Source organism: Quercus robur, chromosome 9, assembly GCF_932294415.1.
Source record: "Quercus robur chromosome 9, dhQueRobu3.1, whole genome shotgun sequence".
Lineage (NCBI taxonomy): Eukaryota > Viridiplantae > Streptophyta > Magnoliopsida > Fagales > Fagaceae > Quercus > Quercus robur.
Genome location: NC_065542.1, coordinates 10,673,914 through 10,687,356, shown reverse-complemented (window position 1 = coordinate 10,687,356; position 13,443 = coordinate 10,673,914). Strand labels below are relative to the sequence as shown.

At 32.5% G+C, this 13,443-nt stretch overlaps 1 protein-coding gene across 1 annotated transcript in view; it reads left to right on the top strand.

Moving 5' to 3' along the window:
* Nucleotides 1–1,859: 1,859 nt before the first annotated feature.
* The window catches only part of LOC126698098 (rust resistance kinase Lr10-like), a 94,161-nt gene continuing 82,577 nt past the window's right edge, over nt 1,860–13,443 (top strand). Inside the window, exons 1-3 of the mRNA XM_050395097.1 lie at nt 1,860–2,628; nt 3,455–3,481; nt 3,561–4,672. Of these exons, the coding sequence (XP_050251054.1) occupies nt 1,938–2,628; nt 3,455–3,481; nt 3,561–4,672 (1,830 nt within the window). The 5' untranslated portion in view covers nt 1,860–1,937. The remainder of the gene's footprint in view (nt 2,629–3,454; nt 3,482–3,560; nt 4,673–13,443) is intronic.

Here is a 13,443-nt window from a genome sequence, read left to right as displayed (position 1 = left end):
AAGTTTCTTGAAGTATTAAACACATCTTAGATCTACGCAAATACAAGTAAAGTGCGTTTTGTCAAAGGATTAGTCAATTACATAACATAGTGACATATGTTCCTAACAAGTGAATCGCATATGTCCTAACATCTTCCACATGTTCATCAACAAAATTTCGTTGATTAGAAACCCTATGAGATTGTCTAAGCCCTACAACGCCCTCATCACTACCATTCAATTTTGAAGCCTCCCTTGACCCAGAACTCATATTCCTACGACTACTCAACCTAACATCAGATTTCCTTGTTTTCATTGAAACTTTCTCCTCACAATCTACGCGTGCATCAACCGTATTTTGCTGATTAATAAACCTCGGAGACCGTCTAAGACTCTGAAACACTTCTGCGCAACTATTCAACCTTGAAGATCTTCTCAACCCAGAGCTAAAGTTCTTCGAATTTCTTGACCCATAAACGGATTTACTCAATTTATTTGAAGATTTTTTGAGAAACCAAACTCTCTTCCACTTTCCTTAAATTTTCCTTTTTCAGTGGGCCTCTCTCAGATGGATGTCTGGGTTTGGAGGTTTTAGATCGTTAGGTTTTGCTGACGGGTTTTAGATATGGGATTTGGGTTTGGTCGTTCAGATATATGATTTGGTGGTTTCAGATCTAGTTTTGGTGGTGGATTTTGTGTCTGGTTTCTTTGGTTCAGCACTTCGGCCTCTCGATTTTGCTTCCACTAGAATCGATTACCCATATCTTTGGTTTAGGATTTGGCTTTTGTTATTGGGTTTTTTTCATTTGAGCTTGTTTGTACTAGGAGTTTATGTAGATGGAGGTAAGTGAATTGGGTTGTTGCTGGTTTTGCTGAAGATAGATTGATGGGTTTGTGTTTGTATTCTTGCTGGATTTGTGTTTGTGTTCTTGCTGGATTTGTCTGCATTTGTGTTTGTTGCTGGTTTTGCTGAAGATAGATTGATGGGTTTGTGTTTGTATTCTTGCTGGATTTGTGTTTGTGTTCTTGCTGGATTTGTCTGCATTTGTGTTTGTGTTTGTGTTCTTACTAGATTTGTGTTTGTGTTCTTGCTTAATCTTGGGTTTTTTTTCTAAGAAAAAACAAAAAGAAAAAATGTCAATTAATGTTCTTAAATCTGGATTTGTGTTTTTATTGTTCTTGTTCAAGGCACTCTTAATCTCAATTCATGTGATTTTTTGTTTTTAATTCTGTTTGTAATTTTTTTTATTTAATTAAAATTAATAAATTAATTTTTTTAAAGTTAGATGCTGATGTGGCATTTTTTTAATGTCAAAATATATATTTTTTAATTATTATTTTAATGTGCCGTCAGTCACGTCAGCTTTTTCCGTTTGTTGGGTGATGGTAAGAACTTAAATGTCACGCCTTAATTGGTTTAGGGACTAAAAGTAGTAAAATGAAAATGTAGGGACTAAAATGAAAAGAAAAAAAAAAACCACCAAAATGTAGGGACTAAAAATACATTTATGTCACGATAATATTAGGTCATTGATGTATTTACTATTTAGATGATAATAATAATAATAATAATAATACAACGAAAAGAAGAAGTTTTATACATGGGAGATATCACTATATCAGTAGGAACAATTGATATCTTTAACTACTTGCGGATTGAAACTTCAGGTTTTAAAATTTGTTTATTTAATTTTTAATTTTATTTATTTATTTATTTTTCCGGGAGGATAACATGAACATCCCTTATTGAAGTAAAAGAAAAAACAGTTGGACTTATGAAGTCCACCCGACGCAACGGTTGACCCAAGTCTATAAATTTTCACCCACCAAATATTACTGGTTGCTTAGGAATAGGTGAGGATTCCATAATAATCCATATACAGAATCACATATATTTTCCATCTAATTAAGTTAGTCTTAGATATCTGGGAGTGTGAGAAGCTTTCCAGACCTCAGATATGGATATTTCTTATAGAATGGTTATTCCGTCCTTACTGTTTGTGCTATTCATCGTAGACCTTGGAGAAGGCCACTATAGTTGTCCCGAATTACGGTGTGGACGCCATGGCCCACCCATCCGATTTCCTTTCCGACTCAGAGATAGGCAGCCAAACCAGCACTGTGGCTATCCTGGCTTTGATCTCTACTGCAATGATAAAAATGATACGGTGCTTGAGCTGCCTACTTCACTAAAAGTCTTTGTCAAACAAATTGATTACAAATCTCACTTAATTAACGTAACTGACTCCGATAATTGCTTTCCACAGAAAATTCCGGGACTCCATTTATCTTCCCCTCCTTTCCAATTCAAAAATTCTCTTTCTAACTATTCCCTTTTCAATTGTACGCCAGATTCAGATACTGATTATCTGATCCATTGTCTTATTAGCTCTTCAACCTCAGTTTATGCATTTCCTTCGGATTATGACATCAACGACTTGCCCATATTATCATGTACAAAGATGTATAGCGTTTCGTCAGTCCCAAATGATATATGGGATTCTTCTCTTGAATTGACATGGTCCGAACCGGCCAAGTGCGGACGCTGTGAAAGGAAAGGCAAGAAATGTAGATTCCAGAATAATAGCACGTGCACTGATTTGAAAACTGAGTGCTTTGACCCCTACAAAGACAAAGACAAAGACAAAGGTACGTATTGTATTATTTCTACCCAATTTCCACTTCTATAATCACACAAGTTCTGTTTCATGACAACATATATCGATTTTATCAAAGCTTAGTTTATTAGTGCTCTGCAACGGTAATTTCCTGTAACCAGTCATGAAATTGTTTTATTTTATTTTATTTATTATTTCCTGTATCCATTCTTGAAGTAATATTTTTCCTTCCATTCAAAAGAACATTATTTTAGAAGTGGGCTTGTGTTAGAAGAAAAATTATTAGGTATTGTTAGAATAGAGCATAGAGCAAGCTAGTGTTTTATTCTTTTACATAAATTATGAAATTTATTATGAATTTAATTAGTAGGACTTATTATTACATAATAGAAGAGAGTTTAAATTGTACTTTCGTAGTACTAAATAGTTATAAATGTGTCAAAAGCCCTTGAATAGGCGGTTAGCTCATTAGTTGAAACTAAACCTTGCAATATCAATATAAAATTTACCTAAAAAGTTTAGCGCAAGTGTGGTAATTGATTAATTGAGTAAAACTCATCGCTTATCACATTAAAAAAGAACACAATTTCTGAATGCAACACTACCTTGCGAAAAAGATTAATTATTCAACATCTTAGGAGTACAATGACTTGATACTTCCTCATCACATAATAACTTATTCTGCTAATTAAAGTCATAGTGGAATCCACTATTTATGTAAGAGAAGGGACTATCATGTTTATGTACACATGAATTGCCTAAATATTGTTCGGCTAATAGTGATCAACTTTTACACAATTATCTTTTGTTTATTGATTAGTGTAATTAGAAGCTGATTATGTTAAAATATTTGACAGGTAAATCAAGAAAAATAGTGACCACTGGTGAGTTGTCTGTTGGCCATTTGAAAAATCAGAGTAAATCACCTTTTGTTTTCTTGACTCATGAATATTTAACATGCAGGTTCCATCTTGGGTTCATTTCTTTTGGTACTAGTTGTCTATGTACTCTACCGTGTCTATCACTATGACAAAGCAGAAAAAGAAAATCAAGCTAGGATTGAAAAGTTTTTGGAGGATTACAAAGCTTTCAAGCCCACAAGGTACTCATATAACGATGTTAAAAGAATTACAAATCAATTTACTGAGAAGTTAGGGCAAGGAGCCTATGGAACAGTGTTCAAAGGAAAGTTTTCGAATGAAATTCATGTAGCCGTGAAGATCCTGAATAGTTCCAAGGGCAATGGAGAAGAATTCATAAATGAAGTGGGAACAATGGGTAGAATCCACCATGTTAATGTGGTTCGCTTGGTTGGCTTTTGTGCTGATGGATTTAGAAGAGCTCTAGTTTATGAGTTCTTACCAAATGATTCACTAGAGAAGTTCATTTCCTCAGTAGATTCTAAACGTTTCCTTGGTTGGGAAAGGCTACAAGACATTGCTCTTGGCATAGCAAAAGGAATTGAATATCTTCACCAAGGATGTGATCAACGAATCCTCCATTTTGATATTAAACCTCATAATATTTTGCTAGACCAAAATTTCAATCCAAAAATTTCTGATTTTGGTTTGGCGAAGTTGTGTGCAAAGGATCAAAGCGCAGTGTCCATGACCACGGCTAGGGGGACCATGGGTTACATTGCACCCGAAGTGTTCTCTAGGAACTTTGGGAGTGTGTCTTACAAATCAGATGTTTATAGTTTTGGAATATTGTTGCTTGAAATGGTTGGAGGTAGGAAAAATGTTGATGTAACTGTGGAGAACACTAGCCAAATATATTTCCCAGAATGGATATACAATTTGTTAGAGCAAAAAGAAGACCTACGAGTCTATGTTGAGGATAGTGGAGATGCTAAAATTGCAAAGAAACTTGCAATTGTGGGACTCTGGTGCATCCAGTGGCACCCAATGGATCGTCCTTCTATGAAAGTTGTGGTCCAAATGTTGGAGGGAGAAGGAGATAAGTTAGCCATGCCCCCTAATCCATTTGCGTCTACAAACCCCACAACAATTAATGTAAGTATGCCTGCAAGACGTCTAAACCAGGAGTTAGAAGTCATCCTAGAATCAGAGTAGGTATATAAAGTAGGAGTCCTTGACAATCATAAAAGTTGCAATCATGTTGTACTCAAGGATTGAAATTATTAATTTTACGGTCAATGTAGGGACTTCAATTTTTTATTTTATATATATATATATATATATATATATATATATATGAAGTATGAGGGAGATAATGCTCATAAAATCTCTAAATTTCTTGTTGAGGTAGGAAAGAATAAAAGGTTTTTTTTTTTATGTTTATTAAATTTTTATATTTTATATTAATAATTTTCACAATTTTTTTAGAATAAGGCTTTATTTCCTTATTTTAGAGACTTTTTAAGAGTATTTTAGTTAAAATTGAGCCCTTATATGGAATTGTATTAATTAAGATATGTTTTAGAAAAAAAAAAAATTTGGGCAAAATTTCTTATTTTTAGCCTAATTTTGTGCAATTAAGTATCCTAGTTGCTCTAGGAGACTAGGACTTCCTGGGTGATTTCCAATATAATTTAGTGGTTGTAGCCTTCAGGCATTCATACTATTTAGTAATACAAAATTTCAAAGTGGTGATTTCCGATGGATGCTTGAGGACTCCTTGCTCACTGCATGAAATTTGCTTGTAATCAAAGTGAATTCTTAATGTATATTATTTGATGTAAAATGTGTTATATTTTGTTAAGAAGAGGTAGAAGAATTGCTGTTGGAAGAAGCCTACTCAAACCGTGTGCCAAACAACACATGTCACCTTCACAAAGTGCCCATGTTAATGTACAACACCCACTACCAAAAAAAAAAAATTTAGTGGTTGTACCCTTCAGGCATTCATACTATTTAGTAATAAAAAATTTCATAGTGGTAATTTCCGATGGATGCTAGAGGACTCTTTGCTCACTGCAAGAAATTTGTTTGTAATCAAAGTAAATTCTTAATGTATACTATTTGATGTAGAATGTGTTAAATTTGGTTAAGAAGAGCTAGAAGAATTGCTGTTGGAAGAAGCCTACTCAAACTGTGTGCCAAACAACACGTCACCTTCACAAAGTGCCCATGTTAATGTACAACACCCACAACCAAAAAAAAAAATTGGTATTTTTCAAGGGTCAAACTCCTTGAAAATCGTATGAAAAACTCTTGAAAAGAAATTATTTTTTAGAGTCTGACCCATGTTGACCTTTGAAAAATATCTAAAGCCTTCGTGAACCTCAAAATAAATGTTTAATCTTTATTGAGGATCGCCAATCCTTGAAAAAGGTAAAAATAACTAAAGGTCAAAAGATTTGAAATTACAACCCTAGATAAATGAGGTTGTTGAAGGGTCTCCCAACCCTAAAAATAAGGTTTTTCACTTTTTTCTTTAAAAAAAAAAAAAAAAAAAACCATGCACATATATTTTAAAGAACTATATATTACAAAATCTATATTATATCAAAACACAATATTACAGGGCCCATTTGGTAAGAAAACTTGAAAACTGTTTTGTGTTGTTTAAATGCCAAATCCAGGGGCCCACTTTGAAATTACAACCCTAGATAAATGAGGTTGAAGGGTCTCCCAACCCTCAAAATAAGGTTTTTCACTTTTTTCTTAAAAAAAAAAAAAAAAAAAAACCCACAACTATGCACATATACTTTAAAGAACTATATATTACAAAATCTATATTATATCAAAACACAATATTATGGGCCCATTTGGTAAGGAAACTTGAAAACTGTTTTGTGTTGTTTAAATGCCAAATATGTGGGGCCCACTTTTAAGTTATTTGTTTGGCAAGGGTACTCAAATGAGGGTTTTTAGATAATACTTCTTAGTTTTGGTGACTGAAAACATGTATTTTGTATGTTTGGTATGTGTATGTGTTTTTTTTTTTTAAGTAATGAAAAATTTGTTATTTTATTGAAGGAGAGAGAGAAAAAAAAAAAGAAAAAAAAAGAATGACAAAGTGGTGGGCCAGTAAGAAAAAAAAAAAGAAAAAAAAAAGAGTTTAGTCTTGTCAATATATCCCACGATTTTCAACTTATTTACAAAAAAACCACTCAGCAACGTTACTTGAAAACTAAAAACTAATATGATGAGTTTTCAAAATACATGTTTTAAACACCCTAAAATGAGAACCATAACTCAAAATCTTTTGATAAAAAAACTCCTACCAAACATAATTTTCTTTTTGGGCCCAGAGTTTTCAGTGTTTAAATATAGAAAACTGTTGTTTGAGTTTACATACCAAAGAAGCCCATAGCCAGGTCCAAATCTCCTTAATGTGTACTGCAAGTCTTCAACCACACATACATCAAATTAAAAGATCACATATTACAAACTCCACAATAGTTCTAAAATTATAACAGGATAATCGGAATACATCAAAATGAAATAACAAAAGTTCACATATCCTTGCATGCCTCAAGGTTGTACCTGCCATTAAAGAGGGAAGCAATCAATAACTTTATCATTATGACATCTCCTAGTTTTGAAAAGCCACATCAAAACGTTATTTATTTAAGTAACTTTGCAATTAGTAAAACTTTAAATAAATAAATAAATAAATATATATATATATATATATATTTATTTATATATATAGGCCAAAATGGGGATATACCCCTTTCGCCCAAAAGTTCTAGCACAATACCCAATTTTTGAAACTATTTAGCAATATGCCCCTGTTTTGAAACTCGATTTTTAGAAAATCAAGTTATAGGCAAATCAAAGTTGAAAAAAAAAAATTAAAAAAAAAAAATCAAGGAACTCGAGTTCCTTACTAAAACTTGAAGTTAAACAAATCGAGTTTTAAAATAGAGGCATATCACTAGATAGTTTCAGAAATGAGACATTTTACTGGAACTTTTGGGCGAAAGGGATATATCCCCATTTTGGCCTATATATATATATATATATATTTAATGCGTGTTTTAACTTATTCTAAGGAATTAATAACATTTGAGGTAAAATTGAGTTATATAACCACGCAACTTTGTAGTTTACTAGCTAATTGTATTGACAGATTAAGTGAACCTAGACAAAGTGGATTGAAATAATTAAGTAAAGTTTTTTTATGTAGGACTCATTTGCAACATTAATTAGCATATTTGCCGAGTCAAAAACTTCTTGCTACGTTAGTATTGAATTGGGTTACCTAACCTAATCCAACCCAACCTAAACTGCAAATTAGATCAGTCTGATCTAGAGCACGAAATGAACCAAACTGGATTGTTCATCAATGACCAAGAGTTGATTTTGATCATTTACCTTGACTTCAGGGGTTGATTTTTTCAATTCAACTAATTTTTACACAATATTTTGTGTTGATTCTATGTTAATAGTCTATTAGTTCATATTTTGTGTCTAAATGGTTCATACTTAGATTTCTCTCGCTATCGATGTTACCTTAGATGGCATCAACTATTCAAGTACTAATGTCAAATTGCAATATTTCGAATTTGGATTTCAAAGAAGATAAGATGTATTGGAAAGAAGATTTATGTTCTAGTTGACCAAGACTGGTAAAGGTTCAAAAACAAGATATAAAATCTGGCATCTCATTTGCATGCACTAATAACCAAAACAAAATGGTAGGAAAACACGTAGATGATGAGTAGTTTCACTAGTTAGTTGATTGATGAAGAAATGGTTCTTAGTGACGGCAATGATAAAAAGAAAAAAAATCCTATCTTATAAGCAATCATGTATCCAATAATTAATTTACGCGCACACACAAAAGACCAATTTATTAGAAACGGCCACAGTCCACATGGGAAGAATGATTTTTCGTTGAGTAAAACAATCAGTACCGGCCACTTTATCATGTTCAATCCATTTCATACCAGCTCTTTTTGAACATGAATTTGTTGACTATTTGAAAAGCTCTATTTGTATGATAAAGTGGCACACTGCTATTCCCCTAAAATTGCGTTAAAAGTCTCAATGATTTTTTTTTTTTTTTTTTTGCTGAATAAAAGTCTCAATGATTTGTGTGATGTTTCACGCACCTTCGTCTCAAATTGAAGCTTTTTGCAAGAAGTGTCATTCTTATCTTTCTTTCTTTTTTATGGAGTCAGTCTTATCTTTCTTGTTTTCACATTTGGGATTCTATTCATATTTTTTTTAATGTAATAGTGTGTGATGGAGATTCATATTTTACTTTATAGAATCCAAGGAGATTCTATTCCCATTATTTTGATGCAGTACTGTTGCTTTTGCGGAAAGCTTCTCTACAGTACAATATAGAATTTTTTTTTTTTTTTTTGGAGAATGTACAATATAGAATCTAAGGAGAAATAATAATGAAACTTCTATGAACTTATTAATTTGAGGGGGCACTCGCGCGTCAACATGACCCACTGTCACCGACCAAAACCAAACAAAGTTGGTTTATAATTATGTGGCAGCTCTTCACTTGGTTTAGCTTGCGTGTTATGCACACAAAAACAGGACACAAGCAATGTCTACTTACATTCAACTATTTGTAATGTTGGCAAATTTCCATGTCAAAAATCAAAAAGGTTTCAGTGTAATTGCAAGTTTCCATGTATTTTAATTTCATTTTAAATTGTAATTGCATTAAATCATTGAAGTGAAGAAAGAGTACAAGTGCTGCAGAAGGGATCTCGATTGAGCAAAATTCACTGTGTTAGACGAAATTCTGAGTGAGACAACCAAATTTGGATTTTTGCTACACAAAACAGTTTCCTTAAAATTCATCTAACAATCAATCGAGCAAGTTTTCCTAATAAAATCAGCTTTTTTTTTTCTTTTTCTTTTTTGGCTTATAATTGAGTAACAAACTCCTTTGAGTAGGACAGTTATCAATTTTAATTTTTAAGAAATAGTTTTTAACATGCCTCAAAGTTACATTATCTTTCATATAACTATCAATTTTATTAAGAATCATACCTTAGAAAGCTTTGAGAGAGAATCTCTATAATACATGCAATTGTATATCAAAAACCGAATGTAAAATACATAGCCTCTGTTTTTATTTAGAGAACCAGAGGAGAGTGGGAAAATAGGAAAAGATCTAACTGACTATTACACGTATGCTAACTAACTCCACATTATAAGCTTAAGTAAAACACATGTCGTTTAGCTACTTCAATCATAAACTACAAGTAGCTTAGACAGTAGAATAAATACTGCAACTCTATCAACTGTGGCTCTGCTACTCTGTCATCTCAACAAATTTTCTTAACAGTACTGTGAGCTATATTCCCAGTTACACTAATTTGCAAAGAAAAAACTCGCTTTGGACTAGAACCACAAATACGTTGTAACTTGAAATGTCACTAAATCCCATGATGTGCACGGCATTGACTAGAACTTTATGGAGTCAATGACAATTTAAAGTATGTCGAAGAAAGAGGAACATTTTGGCCACCTTTTCTTATTCAATGAATTTCATACCAACATTATCATTATTGAACAAATGAAGCTTCTTTAACCAAAAAAAAAAAAAAACAAATGAAGCTTCCTCATCGTTTTCTGTAGTCCCAACTTGATATAAACCGGATTTAAAGATAAATTATTAAATTTATTAACTATAATTTTTTTTTTCAATGATGGATGTTATATGTTTATAAAAAGGGCACCAATTTATCTTGGTGTAAGCAAGATTTGAATTTAAATCTGTTATTTGAGAATGATTTTTTTTTTTTTTTGTTAACAATTGAGTCAATTGGAATTCATGAATTTATTAACCGTTTATTTCTTTTGATAATAGGGTTCAAGAGTTATATATGTAACTCAATTGATACCACTTGGTGTTTTATAGTTTTTAATGAAGATGTTTATAGTTTTTATTTTTATTTTTTATATATATGAAATAAGATGTTTATAATTCAAATCCTTTCAACTCGACTATCAAAATATAAAGACATTTTTATTGGAAACAAAAAAAAAAAAAAAAATACAATTACATTACAAGCTTTTTGCGAATTTATTAACGGCAGGGTAAGAAGCTTATTGGATGATAAGAGGCTCACCAACAATATGGATAAATTTGGTGGAACCAACTTGGAAAATAGCTTCGATTCACAAAACTTGAAAATGACTTTTTGCAAGTTTTGTCATGTCATCTTATCTTTCTTTTTTTTCTTTTTCTTTTTGTATAAACTACAATATATATATTAAAAATTAAAAAACATAAACAGAAAAGCAATCACCCTTCCCGACAGAGTCTAAAAACTCTTGGTATTAAAGTAGAAAGATTCTTTAAAGACTAGGGCTCTGCTATTCTGTCATCTCAACAAATTTTCTTAACAATACTGTGAGCTATATTCCCAGTTACAATAATTTGCAAAGAAAAAACTCACTTTGAACTAGAACCACAAATACGTTGTAACTTAAAATGTCACTAAATTCCATGATGTGCACGGCATTGACTAGAACTTTATGGAGTCCATGATAATTTAAAGTATGTCAAAGAAAGAGGAACATTTTGGCCACCTTTTCTTGTTCAATCAATTTCATACCAACTCTCTTTCCTCTCTCTTCTTTTTTTCCTCCTTGTGGAATTTCACACTAGCTCTTCGTTTTCCTTGAAACAACGTTATCATTATTGAACAAATGAAGCTTCCTTATCGTTTTCTGTAATCCCAAACTTGATATGAACCGAATTTAAAGATAAATTTATTAACTATAATTTTTTTTTTCAATGATGGATACTATATCTTCATAAAAAAGGCACCAATTTATTTTGGTGTAAGCATGATTTAAATTTAAGTTTATTATTTAAAAATGATTTTTTTTTTATTAACAATTGAGCCAATTGGAATTCATGAATTTATTAACCGTTTATTTCTTTTGATAATAGGGTTCAAGAGTTATATATGTAACTCAATTGATACCACTTGGTGTTTCATAGTTTTTAATAAAAATGTTTATAATTCAAATTCTTTCAACTCAACTATCAAAATATAAAGACATTTTTATTAGAAACACAAAAAAATATCAATTACGTTATATGTTTTTTGCGAATTTATTAACCGTAGGGTAAGAAGCTTATTGGATGATAAGAGGCTCACCAACAATATTTGGTGTGGACCAACTTGGAAAATAGCTTATATTCACAAAACTTGAAAACGACTTTTTGCAAGTTGTGTCATGTCATCCCTATCTTTCTTTCTTTTTTCTTTTTCTTTTTGGATAAACTACAATGTATCTTAAAAATTAAAAAACGTAAACAGAAAAGCAATCACCCTTATCGATAGAGTCTAAAAACTCTTGGTATTAAAGTAGAAAGATTCTTTAAAGACTAGGGATAGTCTCAATCACCCTATCTTTCTTTGTTGCTTTCTCAAAAGAACATCAATTAAAAATACAACTTGATGTCCTAAATGTTAAATTAAATAGCTCAATCAAAAGTTCAACATGTTCAATTAAATTAAATAGGGTAAATTATAAATTGTGGGGCTATAGAATTTGTGACCCCGGCCCACTTTACATTAGGGCCCAAGGCTCGAGCCGAGGAGAGGCATTACTGAGGACATACAATGAAAGTCCAAATAGCCTAGAGATATAGCTGAGGATGATTCTGTCCTCGGCATCTCAAAGCGCTCCTGAAAGAAAGGGCAAGTATGGTATAGGAACAGTTTAGGGAAAAGCTGAACACCTCCACATTGATGGAGAAAGGACCCCTGGACAATATGGCAACAAAGGAAAAAGGAAAGGTTGCCATTACTGCAATTAAATACTCTGCGCCTGACAGAGCAATGCTTTTTAGCTTTTACAATCACCCCCCAACCACTTTGGGTATGGGCTGATGGGACAAGTATCAGCCTTGGAACGCTGAACCTACACGTGGACGTTGGAGGAAGGGTAAAGACTAGTATAAAAAGGAAAGAGAAGCAATTCAGGAAGGGGGTGACAAATCGTCTCCCAGACCATAGAGCCCTAAAAAAGGAGAATAATGAGAACATGAAACTCCTTGGACGAGGTCTAAGGACCGGAGCCACTCAGATCGTATCGGAAAAAAGTCTTGTTAGACACGCTAGGTTCACCCTTGCGCAAATTGCTATAGAAACCATGACGAACCACTGTTCGGTGACCAAGGCCTAGCCTTTCAGCCCACGCTTTACAAATTTTATTGTTTAGGCCTTTAATGTACAAACCCAATACCAGTTCGGGATCGTTACAAATTGAGTCCTTACATAACTTATACCCCTAAAGTTTGAGGATAATTGGATTTTACACCTTAAAATTTCAGAATTTGGATTTTACCTCTTAAAGTTTGGGTTGTTTGGATATTACACCCTGACATTTCAGAATTTGGATTTTACCTCTTATATTTTAGGAGTATTTGGATTTTATTTCCTAAAGTTTTGAGGTGTTTGGATTTCACACCCTAAAGTTTTAGAATTTGGAGGTGTAAATTCCAAACAACCCTAAATTTTTAGGGGGGTAAAATCCAAGTTCTGAAACGTTAGGGTGTAAAATCCAAACATCTTAAAGTTCAAGGGATAAAATCCAAATTATGAAACTTTAGGGTGTAAAATCCAATCATCCCCAAACTTTAGGATATACCACGTAAGAAAAGTTTATCAAATTCTTTGTTATTCAACCCTAGGAATATTAGGAAACTCTAGTAGCTCAAATTAATCCATTAAGTGACCGCTTCCCACCAGCCTTAAAAGAAGAGGCCCATGACAAGATTGAGAGCAATGAAATTTTACACACTGAGGCACAAAAAGAAAATCCCAACACAAAAAACTTTTCAGCGTGGGCTATTTTTTTTTTTTTTTTTTATGAGATTTCAGCATGGGCTTCATATCTTCTATAATGTGCTGTAAGGCCCATTTTATGTCTGAGAAGTT